At 34.9% G+C, this 27986-nt stretch overlaps 2 protein-coding genes and 1 long non-coding RNA gene across 4 annotated transcripts in view; 2 read left to right on the top strand and 1 right to left on the bottom strand.

The window, feature by feature from the left end:
- The window catches only part of LOC306870868, a 1223475-nt gene that overhangs the window by 221662 nt on the left and 973827 nt on the right, over positions 1-27986 (bottom strand). The window lies entirely within an intron of this gene.
- Positions 18-7588, top strand: LOC306870863 (mitochondrial outer membrane protein SLC25A46-like). Its single transcript, XM_079418335.1, has 8 exons — positions 18-481; positions 2860-2902; positions 3020-3077; positions 3242-3319; positions 4323-4423; positions 4636-4692; positions 5036-5093; positions 6302-7588. The coding sequence occupies exons 1-8, from the start codon at positions 229-231 to the stop codon at positions 6887-6889; spliced, it is 1236 nt and encodes a 411-aa protein (XP_079274461.1). The 5' UTR covers positions 18-228; the 3' UTR covers positions 6890-7588.
- On the top strand, positions 11332-27217 carry wdr36 (WD repeat domain 36). Its single transcript, XM_079418313.1, has 23 exons — positions 11332-11726; positions 13644-13671; positions 13795-13895; positions 14006-14123; positions 14228-14360; positions 15041-15095; positions 15422-15554; positions 15637-15812; positions 16725-16845; positions 16950-17015; positions 18549-18632; positions 19147-19301; positions 19392-19506; positions 19588-19753; positions 20242-20350; positions 20766-20845; positions 22244-22351; positions 24367-24464; positions 24549-24694; positions 24776-24892; positions 25173-25254; positions 25338-25525; positions 26857-27217. Exons 1-23 carry the CDS (start codon positions 11574-11576, stop codon positions 27004-27006), a joined length of 2682 nt encoding a protein of 893 aa, XP_079274439.1. The 5' UTR covers positions 11332-11573; the 3' UTR covers positions 27007-27217.

Here is a 27986-nt window from a genome sequence, read left to right as displayed (position 1 = left end):
CCCGGAAGTAAACTGTCAACCGACAAAAGTCACTCAGGCGGATGCTGGGTTGTTTTGCTAAAGTACTATCCTTGCTAGCAGCCTCGTTCAATCAGAAATTAATTTTTCGCATTTTTCGATTGTTGAAGTTTAAAATGAAATCGTATCACATCACATAGGTCATAAATCGTATGAAGTCAGACTGAGATATCTTGTCATTTCAGTGTAGTTTCCCAAGCGATTTCCAGCATGACTTCTCGTCGGCCGGACAGCTTTGAGGGTTTGGGTTACAGGGGCAGAGAGGATCCGTCATTCAGCGGGGGCTATTCGGGCAGGTCATTCAATAATTCATCCAGCTCTGACCTCCAGCATTGGGTCACCACACCTCCAGATATACCTGGCAGCAGAAACCTGCATTTTGGCGATAGCACACCCCAATTTGAGACGGCACCTGCCCCACCTGGAGCAGCAGACGAAGCCCAATCAGCGACTCCACCGTCCGGTAACAAAGAGTACAGTTTATGATCAGTGTGCATGAACTGAGATGTTATTAATGAAGGGAACATTACACGAATAACCACAAGCAGCAGAACCTCACGCCGATCCTTTCTGCCATGAGCTTTATATGGGACATGACCCGCCCCTAAAGTCTTGCTTACAGTAAATATGAGGTAAATGAGTGTGTCGTCACAAACCTTCTCCTGCTGATGATATTCGAATAAAGAATCACTCTGTTGAATCATTTTAATGATTCAGTTGAACTGGTTCGTAAAACGTAAATGTGGTCGATTTATTTCAATCGTGAACTATAACAACATGTTTTTTCTGAAACAGCTATAGCTTAGTATAGTAAGTTTGTATAAATTTTACTATAGTTTGTAAATTTGTAAGATTTTAAAGACAAGTAGCATGGCATCCAAATAAAACAACAAGGCATTACCAAAGATACATACAGTATAAAGTTTGGTATTACTTTGGTATTTTATAATTATCATACTTGATATTGGTATTATGGTTTAGTTTGGCACTTTACCGTCATAGCAGCAGTATTCCACCCCATATTTATTTAATAAAATAAAAAGAAAACATAGATGCAGGCTCCTCACCTTTCAGTGGCAACTCACTTTTTTTAGATCAAAATAGGCCACTTATGATTTGTTTTTTTTTTATTGGGGGGGGGGGGGGGTCTTACAATGGTACTTGTGATTTCACAAGGGTAAATAAAAGTCTGGGGCCAGATGCATGAACTGTTTAGATTAGTCTTAAAAAAGTTTTTTTCTTCTTCAAGACGGTTCATAACTTTTTTAATTCTGTCATCAAGATAGGTCACTTATGACATTTGCTTAGATCCAATGAGAATGTGTTTTTATGGGGGGGGGGTTGCATAAACTATTTAGACTACAGTGATTCCTCTACATTCAGGGCCACCACCATAGACTGTAAAAAAAAAAAAAAGCCCACCAAATCTACAATCATCAATCATCCCTGCCACAGCTACAGCTTTTCAGTGACAACATAGTGATGCCGCTCGCATCATTCACAGTCGGGTAATTAACAGAGAACACAGAGCAGAACTTGAATTTCAGCACAGGACTGCGGCTATTGATAATAATTCTACTCTCCCGCAGGTGAATTCCGCACTTATAACGCATTGACAGATGACAGAATGTATCATTTGGTCAATAAACAAGAAGTTAATATTAAGTGACTTACGACATTGTCTTGCTAAAACACTACTGCCTGATTTTGCTCTATTTCATCAACGAAAACAGTTTCAAACAAAGTCATAGCTGAGCTGCTGTGCATCTAAATTCAAATCGAACAGTGAAATGAATTAAATGAAATGAGTTAATTTCAATACTATCCATCCTAAATTCTCTGTGATATTAGTAATTTTCAATACTATTTAGGGCGGATAGGGTGGATAGTATGCACATTGGGATGCAGGGACTGTCTCTTGCTTCATTCCTGAATGAATCAGCCGTTCAAACTGATCAATGGAATGAATGATTCCGTGATCAAATCAGTGACTTGCTGCCACCTGCTGATGGTTTTAGTTTCATTTTTAACATATAATTTCAGTTATTTAAATCATTTAATATTTCTATATTCAAAATTTGATATTTAAAACATTGATCTCAACATGGATTTATGGCTTTAATTGCACTCATGCCACCTCTGAGCCTCATTAAACGTCTCAAAACGTACCTACACAAGCCACTTTTGTGTTCTTCTGTGCCACCTCTGTAGTACAATAATGTTTTTATTAATACTAATTTCATATGGTTGGTAACTTATTTGCCTTATTGTACTTATTGTTTTAATTAGAAATTTAAAAAGCTTATAAATATACTTTTTTGAATTTGACATCGAAGATAACAGCCTACTTTTAATAAAATTAGAAAAATGCCATTACAAAGGTAAAAAAATTTAAATAAAAAAATAAATCCCTGTAAATCACTTTTAGGAGTCAAATATCACCTTGTATTAGGAAGGCTTATTTTTGATCAGGAGGACAAGTGCTTCTTAAAAGAAAAGTAAGCATAGAGCCTTGTGTAACAGCATCTGTGCATGAGGTCTTAAAGAGACAAAAGCCTAAATAAACCTGACAAATTATTTAGAGTTATTCAACATAAATATACAAATATGGTTTTTCAAAGTATCAACATTGCAGGACAGTGAAAGGACAGTATTGATAAAATGGTCATGAACTCTTCTGATGCACCTGGCACTCATACAAATGTATCACACTTGCAAACACTTCAAGTTATTTACTTTAACTGGGTAAAAGCAAATACATTATTCATCCAGTGACCTTTAAAATAAAATGTACAGAGACCCCCCCCACCCCAAATGACTCCCATTTATTCTGTCTTTCAGAACAGCTGAACAGATTTGCTGGGTTTGGGATAGGTCTTGCAAGGTAATGAAACCCCAGTAATTACTGCTTAAAGTAAAATTCTATTGAAAGTACAATTATATTAAGATTTGCAAAAAAATGTTAGTAAACTCATAATCGTTTTTGCATGGTTTGAATTAGCCTCTTCACAGAAAATGTCCTGGCACATCCCTGCATTGTGTTTCGTCGTCAGTGTCAGGTAGGCAGAACTACACTGAGTGCATAAATCCTACATGCTCCATGTCTATCATAAACTTTTAGATGTGTATATCATAAATACTTATGTGCTGCTGAAACATACTACTTTTGCATTTCATAGTGTTGAAAAATGATGGATAATTTAAAATTAACTGTGTGTTTCAGGTGAATTACCATGCCAGGTGTTATCACTTGTCCCCACTGACTGCTATCAGCGTGATGTACAATATCACCAAAACTCAGGTATTACATGTCAGACATTTTTGCTTTGCTGCTGCTCAGAAATTACATCTTTTAAAGAACAGTTCAAATGCCGGGCCTTAGGGTACCTTAAGGGTCAGTGCTAGGACCTCTACACTTGTCCATTTAAGTTTAATCCGTTATTTTAACTTGTTCCAAAGACGAACATGTTAGAACAGTTAAGAACAGGTATTTTGATACAGCCTAATGTAATTATTAAACCTCAAAAGGCTATAATTTGATTTAGTTCATGTAAACGCTGTACATTCAAAATCAAAATGCAGTGCTTTTGTACATTCTACAGACTCGCTGTTTTAAAGCAGAAACCTACTGCTCTACTGTTGATAAATTGACTATGACTGTGTTTACTTTGTGGTGCTTATATTGTAATATGTCAAAGATGGTTGTAAGAGTTCATATTTTAGCTATTATGTTTTGTTATTTTTGAACAGCTACAGCTGGATGCAATACAACATGGACATTTTAAAATAAAAATTGGGCTTGTTTATAATTAAAAGTTCTGTGTTACGCGTAACATCTTGTTTTCTGGATATTATTGGCTTTCTGGTTAAACAATAGACTGTATCTAACAATTAATTAAGCCACTCTTGTGGCTTCTCTTTGGGCCTTCCCATAACAGGAAGGAAGGACTAAGAATATTATGTAACATAATTATGAGTTAACTTGAGTTTAGTTTTTTGACTTGAGTTTTTTAAGTAATTATTTGTATGCGGACCCTCTTCTCAAAATTAATTCACAAGTGGTTGGAGATGCTTTTGAGACTCATGTTACCCAGAAGTAAATGGACATGTCTCACCTGACCACTTGTGATCCGATTGACTAAAACATATAGAATCTAGAATCAAAGTCCCATTCAAACCACCCTAATCCACCCTAGTTCAAAAACATAATTAGTTTAATACATGTACTGTATTTGATATTTGCTTGTCACTTGTCCATTGAAGCATCCCCCCCCTCTCTCTCTCTCACACCCACACCCACACAGGGTCCAAAGGCTTTATGGAAAGGAATGGGCAGCACTTTTGTGGTACAGGGGGTCACGTTGGGAACAGAGGGCATCATTAGCGAATGCACACCTTTACCAAGGTAAAAAATATATACAATGTAAGCAATCGCTGATAGGTGTCTTAAAAAGGCCCTTTTTGAAGATTAATCGATTTACAGCCTTATAATACACAGGGGAGGAATGACCTCTATATTTAGATCTATAATTTGAATAAATGATGGCAGCATGCAGTTTGCATGATTTGAATTTATTTGATCAATTCTCATGATGTTTTTATTATGTATATTCACAGGGAGTTATCACACAAGTGGAACCCTAAACAAGTTGTGGGACACTTAGTACTCAAAGGGTAAGTTAAGACATTTGCCTAATTTAGTTAACAGTGCATTTCTTGTCGAGAAGCACAGTAAATTTACTTGAATTTTTGGCAATGTTTGGAAAATGCTATAAGCTGCAAGTTGTTTATCTCTTGATTCTTTTATGAGTCATAATTTTAACTTGCTCTTTTATGTGGGATCTGTTTGAATAAGCTTCTGACTAAGCTTAATATACAGGTTGTAGTTTATACAACAAAGTCCCACAAAGAATACGGAAAGGGAATTCCATAGGCTTGACATTTAAATTATCGATCTTCTCCTTATCTCTTTTTGTGCAGTCATTTGATCTTGTGAAATCATTGTTTTTTTTTCCAGTTTGACGTATGTGGTTGCAATGCCGTTTTACTCAGCAAGTCTCATAGAGACTGTACAGGTAAGGGATTTTTATACTTTTTTATAGTTTAGGCTCGTATTGTTTTTTTTTCCCCCTAAAACATTACATACACTCTTTCACGTTCTTGGCCTTTTTGTACAGAAATAAAAATGAGGAGTAAAATAATACATTCAGTGAATTTTATGCTTAAAACAAGTGAAAATATCTGCTAGTAGAACAAGACAAAATACACTTATATTCAAGATATATTCTGTGGAAACTATATAATGTTTTTTGCAGTTTTACTTCTCAAGGTTATCTTGTTTTAAGGATGTGTAAATATTTAACTGGAAATCAAGAATTTGATTATAAACATGATTTTTATCAATTAATAATCATTTAAATAATACATTTTAAAAACTGAACATTACAAATGTTTCCAACTATAAATAACAACTTTCCTGTTCCACGCCATCTTGAAAAACATCTTGTTCGGGCACGATAATCAGACTCGGTGCTTTAGGAAACGCAGTTTGATTAGATCTTGTGGTAAATGAGCAAACCAGTTTTGGGTAACGAATTCTTCAATATGTAGCGATATGTGTGCAGCTTCATATCTGATGATTGATTGATTATTGGAAAATCTGAGGGCTTGCATTTACTTGCAGTTGGAAAGTCTTTCGTTTTGACTATCTGTTTGGAATTTGCTGTAGGAATTGTACTGTTATAAACATTACAAACGATTTATATGAAAGTACAAGAAAAGGAGATTAATTTTGGTAGTCGTCTATAAAAACGGATGTATTTTTAGTCAAGGAGATCTCTTGATATATTTGTACAAGAAAAGCAAAGACTGCATTTATTTGATAATGTTGTGAAATATTATTACAACCTAATAATAATGTAATTTATTCCTGTTACGGCAAAGCTGAATTATCAGAAGCCTTTACTCCAGTTTTCAATGTCGCATGATCCTTGTGCTGCTTAATATTATTGTAGAAACAGTGACATTTTTCAGGATTGTTTAATAGAAAGTTGAATTAATAGAGAAAAGCAGAAAAGAACAGCATTTATTTGAAATAGAAATACTGTGTAACAATTGAATGCATTCTTGTTTAATATTAGTTTCTTCTAAAAAATAAAAATCCTGACCCGAGATCTTTTGAAAGGAAGTGTAAATACTTGCATAATAAACAATATACTTAAATAGTTTTTGTTTTGTTTTTTGATTAAACTTCATTTTCTGCTTTCTCTTTCACTCGCACCAGAGTGAAATAATCCGAGACAACCCCGGCATCCTGGACTGTGTGAAAGAGGGTATCGGGCGTGTAATGGGAATGGGAGTGCCTCACAGCAAGCGTCTCCTTCCCCTCTGGGACCTGGTGTTTCCCACGGTTCTCCACGGCATCCTCCACTATGTTATCAGTTCCAGCGTGCAGCGGCTGGTTCTTTACCTGCTTCGGCGTCGGAATAACGGCTCACCAAAGCACTCGTCCCCTGACTCGCAAGCGGACGCGGTCCAGTCTATGCTGGATGCATACTTCCCTGAGCTCATGGCCAGCTTTGCTGCCAGCCTGTGTGCAGATGTGCTGCTGTTTCCTTTGGAAACGGTGTTGCACAGACTGCATATCCAGGGAACGCGCACTATCATCGACAACACTGACCTGGGTTTCGAAGTGTTGCCCATTAACACACAATATGAAGGAATGAGGGACTGTATTAATGCTATTCGGCGTGAGGAGGGCACCATGGGCTTCTACAAAGGCTTCGGCTCCATCGTGGTGCAGTACTCGCTTCACGCCGCAGTTCTGCAGATCACCAAGTTGATCTACTCAATACTGCTGCGAAACACTTAAAGAGAATGATTCGGAAAACATCGATTCCTTCCTAAGTCCCTGAAAGGTCCTTTTTTGGTTGAGTTGGACATTCCAAAAATGTGTCCTAATATGAATTGATAATTGCAGACATTTGAGGTTCTCTTTACCTCGTTCTGTGATTTATTAGTCTGCTTGTTTCATAAAGCACTGGTTGTCTTGTTGATTGCACGACACATTTATGCAAAATAGTCAATATGCTTTCACATTAGCACTGGATTTAAATGATTATTATGGCGACCCCCGACTATCCATCAGCGCCAAAACATGACCTTTTTAATTATATTCCCATACTGTTTTCTCCATTTCGTCAATGTCCACTAAGTCTCATAATGTGGTGTGTGAATGTGGTTGTTTATTTTGGCAACATCGTGCCAAGTTCTTAAAGAAATTGTCATTAAATTATTATTTGCACCTTAGTGAAACTTGTGCCAGTGTTTCAAAAATGTGTGTATTTGTCAGGTTTAACATGATATAAGAGATTAAAAATGCAGCTCTTTGAATTGGAAGCCATTATATACACAAGAATGCATGTGTAGAACTAATCTGGTTCCTGGGTGAGTAAATGATCAAGTTCTAATTTATTGAGCACCATGATTAAAATAAATGTCTAAACTCGGTTTTGTGTGAACCTTGTATTATTTATACTATCATGAATTGCCATAGCATGTTACGTATGTTAAAATAAAAAAGATGAAAAATAGGCTAGATATAGCAGACTATACACTTAAAAAAAAAATATATATATATATATATATATATATACTAATTAATAGCAAGGATGCATACGTATGGTCAAAAGTAACAATAAAGATATTATTACAAATGATTCCTCTTTCAAATAAATTCTTCTCTTTAGAACTTTCTGTTCATTAAAGAATCTTGAGAAACTGCATCACCACAAAATATTAAGCAACACAACTGTTTTCAACATTGATCTCAATTTAAAATGTTTCTTGAGCACCAAATGAGCATATTAGAATGATTTCTGAAGAATGTGCCACTTAACACTGAAGTTTAATGGCTGCTGAAAATTCAGCTTTGCCATCACAGGAATAAACAGAATAATATTTTACAATATTACTGTTTTGAACAGTAGTTTATGTCCAACTTGGCTGTTGACATTTTTCACCGTTATTGTCCAGGAAAAAGATCCAAAACATGTCACACTACGTTGAGTAAGTTGTAGTAATGGAAACCTGCCATTAAACAGTCTTTTATAGGGTGTTCTGCAAATAAATAAATAAGATAATAATAAATACAATTTTTAAAAGTACCGGTTCGTGTGCAGTTTTTGTTGTTTTCCCAAAAATAAGAAAATATTGGAAAAAAAGAGAGAATAGAAATATTGATATTAATATTTACTTTATTTCCAGAAGCTTTGAAAAACAAATAAACTGTACATCTTAAACTAATAACTAACTAACTAAATAAATAAATAAATAAAGATGTACATGTGTGGGGGGGGGGGGGGGGGAATAGAAATGATAATATTGCCTATACATTTTATTTTTAAGATCCATAAAATGAGTCTTACTTAAACTGGAAACTGTTCAATATTGCAGAATATACAAAATATTGACATTTCAGTAATTCATATTAACTAATATTATTAAAAGACCCTCACAAATATGTCTAAAGTGGCTGTATTCTAAAATTCCCACAACCCCTATAGGACAAGCAGTATGGAAAATGGATGGATGAATGTAAAATATGCACAGCATGAATGTTTTTACGTATTTTCAGATAAATCTGGATATGTCGTTTTGAATTTGCTATAGGAATTATGGCACTTTACCAAGTTATTTACATGAAAGTATGAAAAGAGGAGATTTGAAATTATACATATAAAATCAAGTCAATCAAGAAACACTGATGATTTTTAGTCAAACAGATCTCATGACACAATTGTACAAGCATGATTTTAGGGCCAACATGGGTGATAATACATCAGATTGATTACATGTTAATCTTCACCATAAGTTTGGGGTATTTTTGGTGGAGCGTAAGACCCTCATTTCAAAAACATTAGCAAATCTTACAAAAATCGCGGTTTTGAGCAGTACACTCTCAGGACAAAAAAAAGAAGTACAGTTGCTGTTAACCGGGTCAGTACCTTTATTCAAAAAGTACAAAATATGTACCAATTAGGTACTAATATGCACATTTTAGATATAAATATGTATCTCTTTAAGTCTTTAGGAGTAAGGTATTTTCTTTTGAAAACTTTTGTAGCATTTTTTTGGTCCCACTTTATATTAGGTGGCCTTAACTACTATGTACTTACATTAAAAAATAAGTACAATGTACGTATTGTTTTCATATTACATTGCAAAACACTTCTGCTGCTATTGAGGTGGGATATGGGTAAGGGTAGGGACAGGTTTGGTGGGATGGGTAGGTTTAAGGTTTGGGTCAACAGTGTAATTATAAATGTAATTACAGAAGTTAATTACATATAGGTATTTATTTATTTTTTAAATAGAAGTACAGTGTAAAAACATAGTATTTACACAGTAAGTGCATTGTATCAAATGATTAATTGAAATGTAAGTACATAGTTAAGGCCACCTAATATAAAGTGGGACCCTTTTTTTCTAAGAGTGTAGTGGCTGTTAACTAGTGCTCCGAAAGATCTAGTGATCTACTGGCTGGGATTTTTCAGAGTGGGAACCTGCCATCAAACATTTGGGTCAGAGTTTCCCACTTGAGTTGCAATTTAACACATATTTAAAATGTGATATGATTTTTGGTTCTTATACAAAGGTTTTATGAGATCGTATCAACTCTTATCTTATGTTGTGGGACAGAAATAGTGATCTTTATCAAACCTGATTTGAAACACCACAACAAAAACATCATAGAAATGTTGCATTGCAATTCTTCGTCAATTCTTAAACTGTATTAAAATGTCTATACATGCACCTGCTTTGCGATGCTTGGTTTCGGCGTGATTCTGTCACGTCTGGAATTCCTACGAAAACGTGTGGGGTGAAGACCGGCAATGTGATTTGAGTCATACAAGTCCTTGTACGTGTAACATTTATCGGTCACACATAATCTTGAGGTAAAAAAGTCTTGGTTTTGGTGTATAAAAAGAGGTGTCTTTCGTGATTTGCAATAGTGTTTGAAGATGGACAGCAGAAAGCTGTATGGTAAGATCTATTTCCTTTGCATTATTCTACTGAGCGTGTGTTGTCATTTTTTTCTCATCTCTTTTGACATTTTTTTTTTTGCACAGAGTTGTTGCTTGTAGTTCTCACACTACACTTTGTCAGGTCAAATCAAGAATGGCAAAAATGCCTCAGGACTATTCAAAGTGATTCCCGTTACCTAATAAAACCTCATGTGGAGGTAAGTTGTTATGCTGGTCATTTTAATATTTTTAATGCAAACAACTTTAATGTTTAATATTTTTGGAATTCTTGTTTATTGACCTGGCTAAAACTAATATGTTTTTTTTTTCCTGCCAGAAATATGGATCTTGTGCGGACATAGTAAGTTATTTACCAGTTCACATTCATTTAAAATAATAATAATAATAAAAATAAAACAAATGAATAAATAAATAATGGAAAAAGAGAGAACAGAAATTGTAATATTGCCTGTATATATATTTTTTCCAGTTTTTAAATATTGTGAAAAAAATAACAATAGAAATTATAATATTGCTTATATCGCATTTACCTTTTGTTTTCCAGGGGTATCAAAAAACAAAAATTGGATGCATCTTTAAATGGACTTTAAATGGAAACTGTTGGGTGTTCCAGGAAATACAACAGATGATAAGAGAAAGCAGTGTAAGAACAAATGTGTCGCATTACAATTACTAATATTAATATATATGCTGTTATTACAATGTAGTATTGTAATTGTCAAGAAATTACATGCATGGCTTTTTCTTTTTAGAGGAAGTGTGCCTATAAACCTCCCCTAAAATTCCCTAAGACTTGCAATGGAGACTCCTTCCTGACGTGCTGGTGTGGATTTCTTTCAAAGGATTTAAGGAATTTATAAGAAAAGCCACTCACAAATATGTTTAAAGCTGTTACTTTAATCTAAAAAGTCTAAGCTGATTGTTGGCTATACTCTAGAATACACCATATATGACAAGCAGTTTGGAAAATGGATGTATCGATGAATGATTGTACAATGTACACAGAATTAATGTTTTATTTTCAAATATTTGTTAAACAAATAAATATTTAAAATGTTTTGTCATTGGGTAAATGCACTGTGTCACTGTTTATTTTTTCATATTTTTAAATTTTATATTAACATACTCTCTCCGTCGGTGTGTGTGTGTTGTTATACAACGTTTTACAATAAAAGATAATGCGTTTAAATTAATTAAAAAACAGCTATTTTCAACAACAACAAAAAAAGAAAAAAAACACACTTGACAATGGGATGATTGATGTTGTATGGTGGAACATCGATAAAGCACCCATAAGCTGTTTTGTCAACCGGCTGAAACCTAAGAAGAATAAAAGTTAGTAGGAACCTACTGTAGAGAGTTTCCACACGAACCGTGTTTAGTGTGACACTGTTTCACAACAGCGGCTAGTGATACAGAAAAGTGGAGGACACGGTTTTAGACATTTATCAGGATTCTGTTTACACTCGGTGAAATTGAAGACTCCACGAGAGAAAATACGCGAGCGGCATGTCTGCGGGAAAGAAAGGAAGCGTGATCTTCTCTGGATTCAGGGCGCTGGGACTTTACTCTAATCATCTGGCGCACGTGCTTCGCTTCCATAAGAAACACAGAGAGTTCTATGTGCTCACTGCAGTCGGACAGTGCTTCCACACTTATAATGTAAGTGCAGGATAAATAAACAGAGAAGAACTTGAGAGAATCATTTGAAAAACATGGTACATAACTTACCAAAAAGTAGTAGCGTACCATGTGCTTTTTTGGACATGTGCAATTGTAGTCTTGAACGTACCATGTAATACACTGTAAATATGTTAAGTGAATTTCTGTGTAAATATCAAAGTGTCATTTTTAAAAAGTACTGTGGCGGTACCATCATATAGTGATGGTATGAGACGGTATGGAGACTTTCGTGGTATTCGAGAATACCGTGGTAAGTTACCACCATGTAACGTTAAATGTTCAATATACGACGGTAGTACCGTAATACCACGTCCAAAAACAAGGTAATATATTGGACCTGTACAGTGGTAGTACTATGATTTTTTTGGAAGTATCCGGGAGTAGCATGTAAATATATGTACTTTTGAAAGTACCATAGTATTGCCTTGTGATACCATCACTGTACCACCACTAGTAGCCACAAATCCATGGTATTAAAGAACACTAATCTACATGTAACTAAATTAGTTATATGTATGTTTTCAAAGTGACAAATTAATTTCATGCATACTTTGATAACACTTTATTATTTCATTATAATTACTTGCTATAGTATATTATACTATAGTAACAGTAAATTATTAATCAACTAAACCAGACTTAACTCTATAGTAAGTACATGTTGCTATTTAATATAATTACTCTGTAATTACACTGTAACAGGACCCCTTTAAAATTAAATGGGAAGGCGGGGAGATGGGGGGATAGTTCACCCGAAAATGAAAATTCTCACCCTCATGTCGTTCCAAACCCGTAAGACCTCCGTTCATCTTCGGAACACAAATTAAGATATTTTTGAATAAAATCCGAGAGCTCTCTGACCCTGCATAGACAGCAAGGTTACTTCCACGATCAAGGTCCAGAAACACAGGAAGGATATCAGTAAAATTGTCTATGTGACATCAGGGGCTCAACCATATTTTTACAAAGCTACGAGAATTTTTTTTGTGCGCAAAGAAAACAAAAATAACAACTTTATCATTCAACCTCATCCTTATGCTGTGGCGCGCTGCCATAGAGTGGGAGAACTATAACGCCACTTTGTAGGCCGATCAGCTGTTAGCATCACACTGGTTCCCTCGACAAAAAGCACAGTTTAAAAAAATCACAGGTGGGGTGTAACTGGTGTGTTTTATGTCGTAGAATAAAACATGAAAGTATCTTGAGCTTGTGTGAACCACGGACCATTTAATCAAACTCCCGTTCAAAAAAAACATAGACTCTGGGACGATGGAACTGGAATTGCTAAAATGCTAACTAGCTTCCGGGTTTTTGCCTACAAAGTGACGTCATAGTTCCACCACTCTATTGTGGAGACAGTATCATGACACATGCACTTACTTCTGCTTCATGTAAGCAATGCATGCGCTTGGCGCTGCTGCTTACGTAACATGCAGATGCGCCAGCACGAGCATACTCTCTCCACAATGGCGGCGCGCCACAGCATAAGGGATGAGGAGAAGGAGAATTGTTGAATAAAGTGGTTATTTTTGTTTTCTTTGCGCACAAAAAAATATTTTCGTAGCTTCATAAAATTACAGTTGAACCACTGATGTCACATGGACTATTTTACTCATGCCCTTGCTACGTTTCTGGACCTTGATCGTGGTAGTAACCTTGCTGTCTATGCAGGGTCAGAGAGCTCTCGGATTTTATCAAAAAATATCTTAATTTTTGTTCCGAAGATGAACGAAGGTCGTACAGCTTTGGAACGACATGAGGGTGAGTAATTATTGACCATTTTCATTCACCCTTTAACCGAATATGGAGGTGTTAAAATTTCATTATGTGCTTAGTAGCTGTAATTCTTAATTCTTTGAGTGCAGTATAAAACAAACCCATCTTTTTTTCTGGCAGGTGAAGAAACTTGGAATCGTGGCAGTCAGTAAGTAGGATTCCGTGCATTCATGTTACAGTGATTACAGTGCACTTTTCGCAAATCCACGATCAAACAATTATAGTTTCCTTATGCATTTGATTAAAACAATTGTAATAACCACTCATACAGGTAATGCCCTCCCAGAAGATATTTCATCCGTGGCAGCAGATCGTATGCTTGTCTATGCCGCATATGGAAAACTTATCTCTGCTTTTGCAAAAAACAAAGAGGTAAAGTGTCCACAGTTTGAGATATACTATACTCCTTTAAGATGCATAACACTAAAGAGACTTGGATTAAAAAAGTAGACGTAATATGTGTTTTTTTCTCTTTCATCCAGGTTGTTCACACATACACAGGCCATCAAGCTGATGTGCACTTACTGTTGCCTTTCGGAGATCATCTGATTTCTGTTGACAAGGACAATGTTGTCATTATTTGGGATGTGGAGTCTGAGGGTTGTTTTTTTGTTGTTGTTTTGCTTGATTTATATTTATTTCTTGCAGCATAATCAAGGATGTCTTCACAGTTTATGTAATATGTTCTGTCAATCTCACTGCAGACACATACCTGCAGATTTCATATGACAAAGCGTCATTTGAAGTCTCTGCTCTGATGCATCCCAGCACCTACCTGAACAAAATCCTGTTTGGAAGCAGTCAAGGGAGTCTTCAGTTGTGGAACATCAAATCAAAGTATGCACTTCTAATGGATTCTGAATGTACTGTGACTTCCATAACATTGAAGTTTGTGTATATACAGTTAAATCATGGAATATTGGTATGAAGATTTGAGGGATTAATCTCACCAAAACATGCCATGCAATTTATATTAACTTCAAAATCATATAATTTTTTACATTAAAATATTGACATTTTTGTTCACTTCCCAAAACATTTCAGCCAAATTTCATTACTGTGGTGTTGCTGGACCTTTGAGATTTTTTTGTTTGTAATTACCTTTATTCTCAATTATAGATTTCATTAATACCATAATACAATTACACGAAAAAAAAAAAAAGCTTTTTAAATTTGATTGAAATTGAAACATTTATTTTAGCATTGTGGTGTTGTACTGTTTTTATGTAAATAAATGTGAGTTTGACTTAATATTTTTTCCACATGATAGTAATGAGAATGTTAAGAGGTTAATCATCATGAATATCACAGAATATTTTCTTTATGCCAAATATATCAATCATTGACATTTGACATTGACAAATATAATTAATATTTTATCTTTTGATTGGGTGAAAAATGACCTGGACATTTCTTGACAGACTTTTTGAGATTTAACCTTTATTTTAATTATGCAGTAATGTAGTACAGTAAATGTTATTTGAAATAAATATCTAATTCTGCTTTTCTTACTCCAGCAAACTCCTGTTTACATTTCCTGGATGGGCATCTGCTGTTACTGTTCTTCAACAGGTTGGTGTCATTACTTAATTTATTTGAATTCTGCTTTATTCTTAACCCTGTTTTTAAAACATTTATTCATATTTATAATTGGTATATTCAAAGAGTAACTGACATATATTCAGCAAATGAAACCTCTGAGTATTTATAACATTAGCACAAAACTATCAAAGATGCTAAAATTCTCTCCAAGATGTTGCATCCCATTTACAGGGATGTCCTGATCTGTTTTCCAGCATTGCTGCTGAAAATATTAAGACTAAAACCAACTAGTCACTACTTTAATAGATCAGTGGTAACTAGTGTGCAATGTGTTCTGTCAAAATGACTCTCTTTAGACTCCAGCTGTAGATGTTGTGGGTGTGGGTTTAGCATCTGGGCAGATCATCATTCACAATATCAGATTTGATGAAACGCTGATGAAGTTCCAACAAGACTGGGGTCCGGTCACGGCTTTATCCTTCAGGACAGGTAATGTTGTTACCCAGGCTTCACAAAGTGTATACTGTACTTTTTGCCCATTTTATTGCACTTGTACTTTGTCCTTGGACAGATGGACATCCAATAATGGCATCTGGCAGTCCTATCGGACACATAGGACTGTGGGATTTAGAGGAGAAGAAACTAGTCAGTCAGATGCGAGATGCTCATAGAACAGCCATCGCTGGCCTCACATTTCTTCAGAACGAACCCCTCCTGATCACTAACGGAGCAGACAATGCCATACGGGTTTGTATTGTTTGCTGAAGCTTGTTTTTCATGATGTGAATTATTCAGATGTAGTTAGGGTTGGGCGATATGGCCACAAATATTATCACAATATTTTTTCCATATCATAAGAGATCCATATTTATCACAATATTCTTTTACAATTAATGGGGAAGGAAATGCTAGGAAGGAAATTTAGGAACCCATGAAATCTATTTTATTTTACCCTAAATTTTGTTTTTTCGGGAGTTTTATGATCCAGTACACATTTATCATAAGAAATGGTGTCTAATAAAATGAATTAATACAACTTTAACAGTTTAGTCAGTCTTTTCAAATGAAAACAATTAATTTACAACAAAACTATTATTATGTGGATTTAAATTTTTTGGCCAAATAAGATGCTGGTCAACAGAACTGTTTAAATTAATGATAAAATAACTTGGTTGTAAGATATTCCTTAAAAATATTATTATTATCAGTGCTTTTAGAATTACATTTTATTATGCAATAGATTCTAAAATATATTAATATTCCTGCTATAATTTCTTCAAGTTAAACCAAACATTTATTTTGACGGATTGTCGTCAAGATCTTTCAGTTTCAGTATTTGGCAGTGTAAAGCTGGTGAAGTGACTCTGAAACACAATGAGCGTGTGTTTGCGTTTGTGCATCGGACGAAACCGTAGCATTCATGTACACAGACATGCAGAACATAAAGACTTATTAGCGCCATGCACTGACTGTTTTCACGTTTATTTCTGTTGTGTGATAGGCTGCTACATTAATCCCTATGGAGTAAAAATATCCAGTGCTTATCATCGTTTTCAACATAAATTTGATCATGATCTCGATATGATATCACTTATCTCCCAGCCCTAAATAGAATTCCAATGTGTATTATGGCAGTAAACAAGGGCTTGTGTGATTTAGGTGTGGATTTTTGATGTTGCCGGAGGGGACGGGCGTCTGCTAAGACAGCGAACTGGTCACAGCGCCCCACCAACAAAGATTCAACACAATGGCCAGAGTGGCTTAAACATTCTTAGCGCAGGTACTGTCACAACAAGTCAATTATGAAGACTGAAGACAAGGGAAATCGTTGTAGATAAATGTATTCCAGCATAATGATCTTAATGTGTTTTCTTCTCATGATAGGTCAAGATGGTACTTTGCAGTCATTTTCAACTGTTCATGAAAGATTCAACAAGAGTTTGGGCCATGGTAATACATTTAAATACTTGGCATGTTCTTGTTAGTGCATGTAAAGCTGATGTGTGTAATGTCTTAATAATTAGTAGCACTAAACACAATTTTTACATTTTCTGATATGGGTTTTAACCATGTAATGCCTAACATATGATGTAATCATAGGCGTAATTTACGGGTGGGACATGTCCTCACCTCTTTTTTTTGCCATGGTCGATATTGTCCCCATCACTTTTTTTTTTTTTTTTTTTTATAAACATCTCGCAGCAAGGACGTACCTGATGCAGATGAAACGTATATGACATTCTTTTCTGTTAAATAAGCTGCCATCTGGCGCTGGAATCTGTTGTTTTTAAAATCATGCTGAATGTTTGCTGCAATGTTTTTAGTGACAGAGTTATCTTGCACCAGCGCTTCAATCTATTGCTTAAACATTGCGGAGACTATCTATTCATTCCAAACGAAACACATATTGTGTCCCTGCTCTGCATATATTCGATTACTGATTAACATCTCTGATTTTAATAAGGGGAAAAACAATTAGATGTGGGCGGATTAGAACCCAAAACCTCCTACACGTCTAACGCAAATTCTTCCACTAAGAACAAATGTTTATTGCATATCTATGCATTTATTCACTGACGTGAAGAATATCGGCCTAATACTGTCCTATAATAAAAAAAAAAAAAAAGTGTCCCACCCACTTTTTAAAACAAAGTTACACCACTGGATGTAATGGACAGAATTTGGTATGATTTTTTTAAATTGGAAGTTCATAAAATTTTTTGACAATTTATATCTGCATGTTATTTGTTGAGTGTCATATTTTATACATCAGGCTTTTTTATCATGGCTCATATAGTATGATATAGAACAATATGGACCGTAGATAGGGGAGCGAAAAAACAAAACATATACTGCAATGCAGTGATGATCGAAAGATACTAATAAACAGTCCTCGCAAGCCTGACGTTTCATATTGGACACTTACATTTTACCATCATTTTTCTTTAAAAAATGATGTTTGGATAATCAAGGACATTTAGGCTGCTTCAGTCCAGTAAGTGTTCATCGTGAAGTGTTACTAACAATATAAGTTATTCTTACTTTATTAAAGTCATTAAGGATTTTACAAAAGACGCATACCACTAATTTTTCCTTGTTAAAAAAGTATAAATTATCAATCAAATGACATATTAATGCATGTAATACAACATATCATTTTTTTCAGGAAAGTTTTGATCATGTTGATAATTTTTGAGGCCCAAATATGTTACAGTAGCTAGTACAGTAATACTTTGCTGGCGTGTCCTTATTTTTTTTTTAAGTACTTTTTTCCAGTATAATATTTTTTAGTTAATTCAGATCAACAGCAGCCTACAAACAGTTACTTGTCTTTTCACCTTAACAGAGAGTATTTTAATAGTGTAACATTGCACACTTCACTTAATTATGAGCATTTTCACGTTATGGAGGTTAATGTCATTTCGTTTCACCTCGTGTAATGTTTGCATTGTGTGAGGCTTCAGTGATAATTTTTACCAACAGGCACTTTCAACAAAACAAGAGCTAAAAAGAAAGGTGTGACCCATGACACGGCAAAACTTCCAGCCATCACAACTTTTGCCTCAGGTGTGATTATTATTTGGTTTTTAAATATAATACTGTATATATATTTTTAAAATCATTGGTTCACCCCAGAATGAAAATTGTCATCATTAACTTAAGCTTTTGTTCGTTTATAACACATTTAATATATTTTAAATACTCTTAAATCAGTTTTGTCCATCCATTAAAAGTCCACACAAGCAAAAGCTTCAATCTTCAAAAAGCACATAAAGACATTGTAAAAGTATGTAATCCATATGAATTGAGCTAAAATTTGGCCTTACATATAAACATTTATCAATATTGAACTTCATAAAAAAAAATATCTGCATTTGTGTTCCGAAAATGAACAAAAGTATTGTGTTTGGTATGACATGAGGGTGAGAATTTAAATTTTTTTGAAGAATTATCCCTTTAGATTTTAAACTCTTGAGCTTGCAGATATCTTGATAGCCAAAACAGTGTTAGAATGACCTTATAAATGAAAATCCTGAAAGCCATAACTGTAATGCTGTATTTATGCTGTTGTTTTGTATAGAAACTGCTCGTCAGAGTGACTGGGATGGCATTATTGCATGCCACCGTGGTTTCCTTGTGACTACGACATGGAACTACCAGAAAGGATCGATTGGTGCCCACAAGCTGGAACCGGAACGCTTCAACAAGAACCGTAGCCTTAATGTCCATGCAACTGTAAGTTTGTAGATAACACGTGTGTGTTTACCTGATCTTTCAGCCTTATAACAGATCATTTCAAATCCAGTTTGGTCATATGTTGTCCAGGCTGTTGACATCACATCCTGTGGGAACTTTGCAGTGATTGCACTGTCTTCAGGACACATTGATGTCTACAACATGCAGTCTGGGATTCATCGAGGGTTTTATGGAAAGGACAAGGGTGAGTTAACATACTGAACATCAGGGGTGAAATACATGCGATTTGAAGTCTGATTTCAGTGGCTTTTTTGTGTGTGCGCAGCACATGCAGGGCCTGTTCGCGGGGTCTCTGTGGATGCTCTGAACCAGATGACAGTTAGCGTGGGAGCAGATCTCTTTCTGAAAATCTGGAGGTTCAAATCCAAGGAGCTGTTACATACACACAGCCTGCCAGCTGCCCCGGCATCATCTCTGCTTCACAGGGACAGGTATCAGAGACATTAATACATTTTGCTACATCAATTGCATTACTGTAAGTTTTAAAAACGCAGAGTACGTAAGATTAGCGGTTGAGGCATGAAACCACAAGTTGCTTAGGGAGGAATATTGTTAATGGGTTTTGGCCTTTGGCTTAGCTCTTCAGTATAAATGAATATGTTGATTTGGGGCGTATTATTGTACTCGTCGTTACTAACAATGTCAAAACTTGTAAGCTTCTTTCTTTCCAAATTATTATTATTATTTTTTTACCTCTTCTGTAGTGCAGTTTTAAAAGGACTTAGTAAATTGTGTGTTGTAAATGTCTATTTTTTGTAGTGTTCATTTAATGACAAAACATGCAGTGCTCATTTTCAACTAGATTTTTATTGAAATTTCAAACATTTTGGATCTACCTGGCTACAATGGGTGTATGAGGAAAATAATTTTCCAGACAGTGTTTGAATGATGTTGATTTATGCTTGATCTCTTCAAACAGTGGGATGCTCGCCATTGCTCTGGATGATTTTACCGTTCACATTCTGGACATGGAGACCAGGAGAATTGTCCGCAGATTCTCTGGGCATCGTGGGCAGATCAACGACTTGGTGAGTTTAAGGGATGAATTGTACCAATTCCATTTGAAATTCATGCATTTCTTTGACATCTGTAAGATTAAGTTGAGAATTCCCATGAATTACAAACTCTGCTTGTATTAAAGGAATACGTTGACCTAAAATTGTTCTTATATATACTCATCCAAATGGATTGGCTCTCTTTCTTCTGTGAAACACAAAAGCATGTTCATTCAAATTTTTATGCTCATGGAATGTTTATGGAATGTGCAATACTACACAATGCTTGACATGCCCTGGTTACCATTGTGTTTTATAATGTGGAAAAAATATGTTTTTCCTTAAGTTCCACGTAGGAAAGAAAGTCAAATGCATTTTGCATTAGGAAATTAAGTATAAGTAATGTGTAATAAGTATTTATGGAATCTGCTTTATGCTTTTTGTCCAGACATTTAGTCCAGATGGACGTTGGCTGATTACATCATCTATGGACTGCACCATCAGAACATGGGATCTTCCATCTGGCAGGTATAAAGTTTAGAGCATAAAGCAAGGCTGTTCAACTGGGATGTCACAATTGGGTCTTACGATTAATGGAGGAAATGTCTGTGCTGTCTGATGCATTCTATATTCCATATATTAATACTTGCTAAGGAAAAACTCCCAAGTGAAGAGAATTCTAAGACATTAGTAGGGATGGGAGTCTTAAGTACCTCACAGTCAGATTCTAAAACAATTCTCGATTTTTTTTTTCTGATTAATTAATGAGATTAATAATTTTTTTATTAAATTACTTGCATAATTAGAAGTACTTTTTTAAATAATTACAACTTGATACATCAAAACTGTAAAAATAAGAATTTAACTAAATATTGCTTCAAAACATAAATAGAAAGCAACAAAGGGTAAAATAAAAACACATTTTAAGCAATATTAAGCAATAATAAATATTATATACAGTATTTTGTAGAATACATATGTTTTTTTATCATTTGAAACATGCTGACTTGCAAATTATATAATGCAATTAATGAATTTGTACTGGATGAGAAAGGTACATGAGCTTATGTTAATTTGTATAGTGCATTTAATACACACCAGTTGTTTCAGTTTCACTTTAAATAAATTAGTTTAGGCTGTTGTTTACAATGAATGCCATTTATAATTTGTGTGTTTTTTTTTTTTTATATATATGCTTTTTATTTTTCATTCCGGTTCTCTGAATATCATTAAATTTATAGGATTTGGGGAGCTAAAATATGCTTTGGAGTATTTATTATGTTAGCAAATGTTTTATTTGATTTAGTTTACATGATTTTATTGTTTATTAGCTTCAATTGAATTCTTCTAAATATTTTAATAATAGGGGTGTGTAGTTGTTGTTGTTTTTTTCACGTTAACTTTTTACTTCTAGTGCTAAGATCTAGTAAAAGATCCCTCTCTTTTTTTTGTTGGACAATATGGCCTTGAAAGAATTAAGTAATTGTAGAACCCAGGCATAAACCTAAATTCTTTTAGTTTGTGTCTTGTAACATGTATGTCACAGGTAATGCTTAGAGTGCTAAGCGAGATTGCATCATTGTTCTACTACAACCCACAAAAGTAGCCTTTTGAAGGAGGGAAAGACCAGGCCAGTCCAGTGACACCTTTTCCACTTTCTATATTATTTACTGGTTAGATATGTGATAACCTTTTCTGTTTACTCAGTCACCGATAGTTTTCAAAGTAACCAGTAAAACCAAATTCAGAGATAATTATTATCTTTCAAAGATGTGGCCGTAGTGACATTTAGTACGTCGGATATATTTGAGTTTTTTTAACGGGGATTCCTCTAGCCGATGAAGTCCCCTCTTGCCCAATTGATTGATCGAATGATTTCCTTTCACACTTTCATACCCTTCCACATTCTCTTCCTGTCTTTCATAGTTTGGTCGACTGTTTCCTGGTAGACGCAGCAGCCGTCAGTCTCAGTATGTCCCCTACCGGGAACTTCCTGGCCTCCTCGCACGTTGATGGCCTAGGTATTTATTTATGGTAAGAGATTGCCTTGCAGATACTGTGTCTGTCAACTCTTGTTTTTACTTTTCAAATAGTTATTTCACACATTTAAGATGAAGATTAGAACAGCAAAATTTCGGAAAGCAATTAGAACAATTGTCTTACTCATCATAACTGAACCCAGGAATTGTGGGTTGAGTTCTTGAGGTTGAAACTTTAATCTGCTGATGAATGTATTTTAGGAAAAGTTTTAGTTTATTTACTCATGATAATTTTGTTTCCAAACCATGATTTCTTTCCATAAAAAACAAAATTAGATGCTTTGTCAAATGTTCAGGCTGGACTTTTTCATGCTACAGAAACATACAGTGACCAGGGGCTGTCAAGTTCGAAAAATGATGAAAACGAAAACAAAGCACTATATATGAACTGTGAATATATGTCTTTATTTGTCTTTATTTATATATACAGTATATAGTTAGGTCCATATATATTGGACACTGACACAATTTAAAAAATTTCGTCTATGTTTGCCACCAGAATAGAATTAAAATAAAACAATCAAGATTTAATTGAAGTGCAGAATTCTTTAATTCAAGGGGTTGAACAAAAATATTAAGTTCTTAGGAATTACAACCATTTTTATACACAGTCTCCCAATTTTCAGGGGCTCAAATGTAATTAGACAAATACATATAATCATAAATAAAATGTTCATTTTAAATTTTTTTGTTGAGAATCATTTGCAGGCACTCATGGACATCACCAGAGACTGGGTTTCCTCCTTTGTGATGCTTTGCCAGGCCTTTACTGCAGCTGACTTCAGTTGTTGTTTGTTTGTGGGTCTTTCTGCCTTTAGTTTTGTCTTCAGCATGTGAAATGCATACTTAATCAGGTTGAAATCAATAAATTGACATGGCCATTGCAGAATATTCCACTTTTTTTACCTTCAAAAACTCCTGGGTTGCTTTTGCTGTGTGTTTTGGGTCATCGTCCATTTGTACTATGAAGCGCTCCCCAATCAGCTTTGCTTCATTTGACTGAATCTGGGCAGAGAGTATATCCCTATACACTTCAGAATTCATCCGACTGATCTGTCATCACTAAACATCAGTATCCCAGTGCCACTGGAAGCCATGCATGCTCATGCAATCACACTGCTCCACCATGCTCACCATGGATCATGAGCTGTTCCAAGCCTTCACCGTACTATTTTCTTCTCATCATTCTGGTACAGGTTGATCTTAATTTCAGCCATCCAAAGAAAGCTTTTCCACAAGTGGTCTGTCTTTTTTAGATGTTTTTTGGTAAAGTCTAATCTGGCCTTGTTTGCACCTTGTGGTGAACCCACTGTATTTGCTCTCGTGAAGTCTTCTCTTAATTGTAGACTTTGACAGTGACACGACTTCCTCCTGGAGAGTGTTCTTCTGGATATTGTGAAAGGGTTTTTCTTTACCATGTAAAGGATCATCCACCACTGTTGTCCTCCATGGACATCCAGGCCTTTTTATGTTGCTGAGCTCACTAGTGTGCTCTTCTTTTTTTATTTTTTATTTTTTTCTCTCTCAGAATGTACCAAACTATTGATTTGGCCATTCCTAATGTTCCTGCTATCTCTCATGGATTTGTTTTGATTTTATAGCCTAACAATTGTTTGCTTCACCTGCATGGAGAGGTCCTTTGACAGCAAATTTCTAAAGCTTCTAAATTATAAAATGATCAAAGCTTTGCTGATTGATACGTTTAATTAAAAAATGTCCCCTTCAGGTCATGGTACATGTATTTTTGCTGTGCTGTCTTTTTTATTGTTACGAAGTAAACATAATTTTTATTGTTAGTTAAATGTCAACATGAACACTTGAGCACTGATTTTTCTGAAAAACAAAAAGGATAATGAAGATAAAATTTATCAAATATGATAAATCAGACTTCTGAGGAACATTTATTTGTACGTTTTTGTACTCTGTCATCATTGCATTCCAAGCATAGCCTGTCATTGCTTTATGAAATATTGTATGTTCAGCCTTGCTGTCTGTTTGGATCATTTCTAGGTCCAATAACACACTGTGCAGTATGGTGTCATTGCGCCCTCTACCTGCAGACTATGAGCCAACTGTGATCATGCTGCCAGGCACCTGCCCAAGCAAAGGTGTGACCACATTATCATATCGATTATAATTTGAAAATCATTTCACTTGAGACTAAGTCCCGATGATTGTGTGCTTGTGAACAGATATAGAAGAGGAGGAAGTTTTAGATGCTGACAGCTCTGAGATGCTTGAGTACATTTCACCAGCACAGCTGGATGAACATCTGGTCACACTCTCTCTGCTTCCTGACTCCCGCTGGAAGAACCTGCTGCATCTGGACATCATCAAGGTATGTGCATGTAAAAATTAATTGTGATGTGTTTGAAAGGCCATTAAAAACCCTGTAAAACTGAAAAATCTTCACCTACAGAAAAAGAACAAACCAAAAGAGCCCCCAAAATTGCCAAAAGCTGCACCCTTCTTCATTCCCACCATTCCAGGGCTGGTGCCCCAGTTTGCTCTACCCACCACACCATCAGAGGACCAGGTAAACGCTCTTGATAGTGACTCTGTTGAGTATTTGTTGTTGGGAATTTATTTGTCATTTAACATTATTGTATATATAAAATTACTATATTAAATGAAGTATATTTGTTATTAAGTTTGCCTGAAATATTGACTGGTAAATATGAAAACATTATTTTCTATTTATTAGAAAACATTTGGTTTATATTTTTACCTAACCCCACCATTAAAGAAAGTAAATATTGTATTTTTTTTAACTGTATTTACTTGTTGTAATTAGCATCTTTTTTTTTTTTTTTTAGTCTAAAGTTGTCAACTTGGGAGTGTTAGCACAGAAGTCCACCTTCTACCTTCAGCTTGAAAACGCTTTAGACAACAACTCGTGTGAGTACTTTATACTTGATGCTGTACTATTGAATTTGCAATAGCTGTGATGTGAACGATCAGTGTGTTAATCATCATGACAGATGAGGAGCCAGTGAAGCTGTTGAGAGAGTTGGGCCCCTCTGCCATTGACACAGAACTTCGGGCCCTGTCACCAGATATGGGTGGAGAGGTCAGAGTTATGCAGAGCTTCCTCAAGATGATCAGCAGCATTCTTCAGTCCAAAAGAGATTTCGACCTGGCTCAAGCCTACCTAGCATTGTTCCTTAAGGTACGATACGAGCAATCTGCTAATGTTTATTTATTTACATTTGCATGCAATTGCACACATTTTCATGTCAACTTAACACAATAGCTTTGACTTTTAGTTCCAATACAAAGCTGTAAGACTTTTTTGCAGGAGCTGCTTAGTTTCTGTCCTAACCATCCATCACAAAACTGCGGTTGCTGGATAAAATATTAGTCATATTTATGATTAAAAATGTGAATATATTTGATAGTTCAGTTCTACAGGAAATTAATATTTATAATAAACAATGAAGGGCTTAAATTGTGAAAACTGGAAAATTGTTGAAAGCAAGGCTGCATTTATTTAATCAGAAAGACAGTTAATAGAAATAACACTAAAATAACTTTTCTATTCTAATATATTTAAAAATGTCACATGATCCTTCAGAAAGCATTGTTTTTGCTGCTTAATATTTTTATGCAAATCCTGATACACTACCATATAAATGAATAGTTTCATTCAGCAAAAATGTATTTTTGAGTGACAGTAAAGGCACTTATAATATTACAAAAATATTTTATTTCAAATAAAACCTTTTCAATTAACTTTTTATTCATCAAAGAATCCAGAAAAAAAATTATCATGGTTTCCACACAAATATTAAGCAGCAAAAACAGTTTTTAACATTAATAATAGTAAGAACCATTAACACCTGAGCACCAAATCAGCGTTTTAGAATGATTTATGAAGGATCACGTGACACTGAAGGCTGGAATAATAAGTAAGTCAAAGCCTTGGTGAGCATAAGACTTCTTACAAAAACATTTAAAAATGATATCCTAAACTTTCAATGTCAGTGGAAATGTTATTGTTCTACATGCTGTTAAAATATCTCAAATGTTATCTTTTATATGATTTTTCATACACAATATAAACTTATAAAGTATAATAATGCCATTAATGTTATAATATTCTACAAATTATCTTTTTTTTTTACATTTATAAAAGCGCTCCAACATACATATGATGTGTTCTGATTTTAAATTTGTCTCAGTATTTTTAAGCATAGACAAATTGTTCATGAAAGTTGTAATTTTGCTAGATAGGACACACTGGATTTGTTTGGTTTTTAAACAGCAGATGGCAGCAAATGTATATGAAAACATTTTCCTTTATGGTTTATAGTTCAGCACCTTTCAGGGCTGTCTCCCTTTTTTCTGCACTGTAACTGCTACTAAAATGATTCACTTTATATACAGTCATGTAATTACATCTAAACAACATCTAGTAACAGAACAATTTGGGGTGTTTGAGTGTAAAGATGCAGGTCTTTTGAATTTTTAACTCTTAACAATGTCATCTTGCTGTTCCAGCTCCATCTTCGGTTCATTGCAGACCAGCCCGAACTGATGGAGGAGGCACAGAGTGTGTCGGCACACCTGGAGGAGACATGGATGTCCATGCAGGCACTCTTAAATCAGAACATTTGTCTGTTGTCTTATATCAAGAGTGCACTATTGTAAAGCACATTTCACCATGTAGTTGAATGTTTGTATCAGACTAAATGTTCTTGCCCTGTTTTGTTAATACAAATTAAAATTATACCAAGGCTATGTAATTTTTATTTTTTTTTCCTTATAGTTTGGTTAAGGACATGATGGCAGTCATATATTTTACATAATGGGCACTGAATGGGGGACAAAATAAACCAAGACCTCAAGGAATAGTTCACACAAAAAATGAAAATTTGCAGAAAATGCACTCCCCCCTCAGGCCATCCAAAATGTAGAGTTTCATCAGAACAGATTTGGAGAAATTTAGCATTGCATCACTTGCTCACCAGTGGATGGGTGCCATCAGAATGTGAGTTCAAAAAACTGGTAAAAACATCACAATAATCCACACGACTCCAGTCCATTAATTAACATCTTGTGAATTGAAAAGCTGCATGTTTGTAAGAAACAAATCTATCATGAAGACGTTTTAATCTAAAACCATCACTTCTGGCCATAATAGTGCTTCCTCAGTGCAAATTGTCGTCCTCTCGCATCAAAATCCACTGACATTTTTTAGAACTGTTTTGGACTTTTCACTTGCAACTAGTGCTTGTTCTGTATCTCATATGTATCTCCTGATTCAGATGAGAAGTTTTTCACAGGAGAAAGCAATATTATGGATAGAGCACTCGTATTTTAGCTGGAAGAAAATGGAAAAAAAACCAAAAAAAATCCAAATCTGTTCCGATAAAGAAAATATCGGTCACATTTTATTTTTAGGTTCAATTCTCACTATTAACAAACCATTAACTATGACTTTTGCCTCATTCAGCTCCTGATCTGCTGCTTATTACTAGTAAGGTAGCTACATTTAGGCATTGGGTAGGATTAGGGATGTAGAACATGATCGTGCAGAATATATGCTTTAGAAGTACTAAAAAACAGCCAATATGTTAATAATAGAGAATAGTTAATAGTGAGAACTGGTCCCTATACTATAGTGTTAC

This window comes from Barbus barbus (assembly GCF_936440315.1).
Source record: "Barbus barbus genome assembly, chromosome: 6".
Lineage (NCBI taxonomy): Eukaryota > Metazoa > Chordata > Actinopteri > Cypriniformes > Cyprinidae > Barbus > Barbus barbus.
The sequence above is the reverse complement of the archived record's forward strand: the minus strand, read 5'-3'. Positions and strand labels throughout refer to the sequence as shown.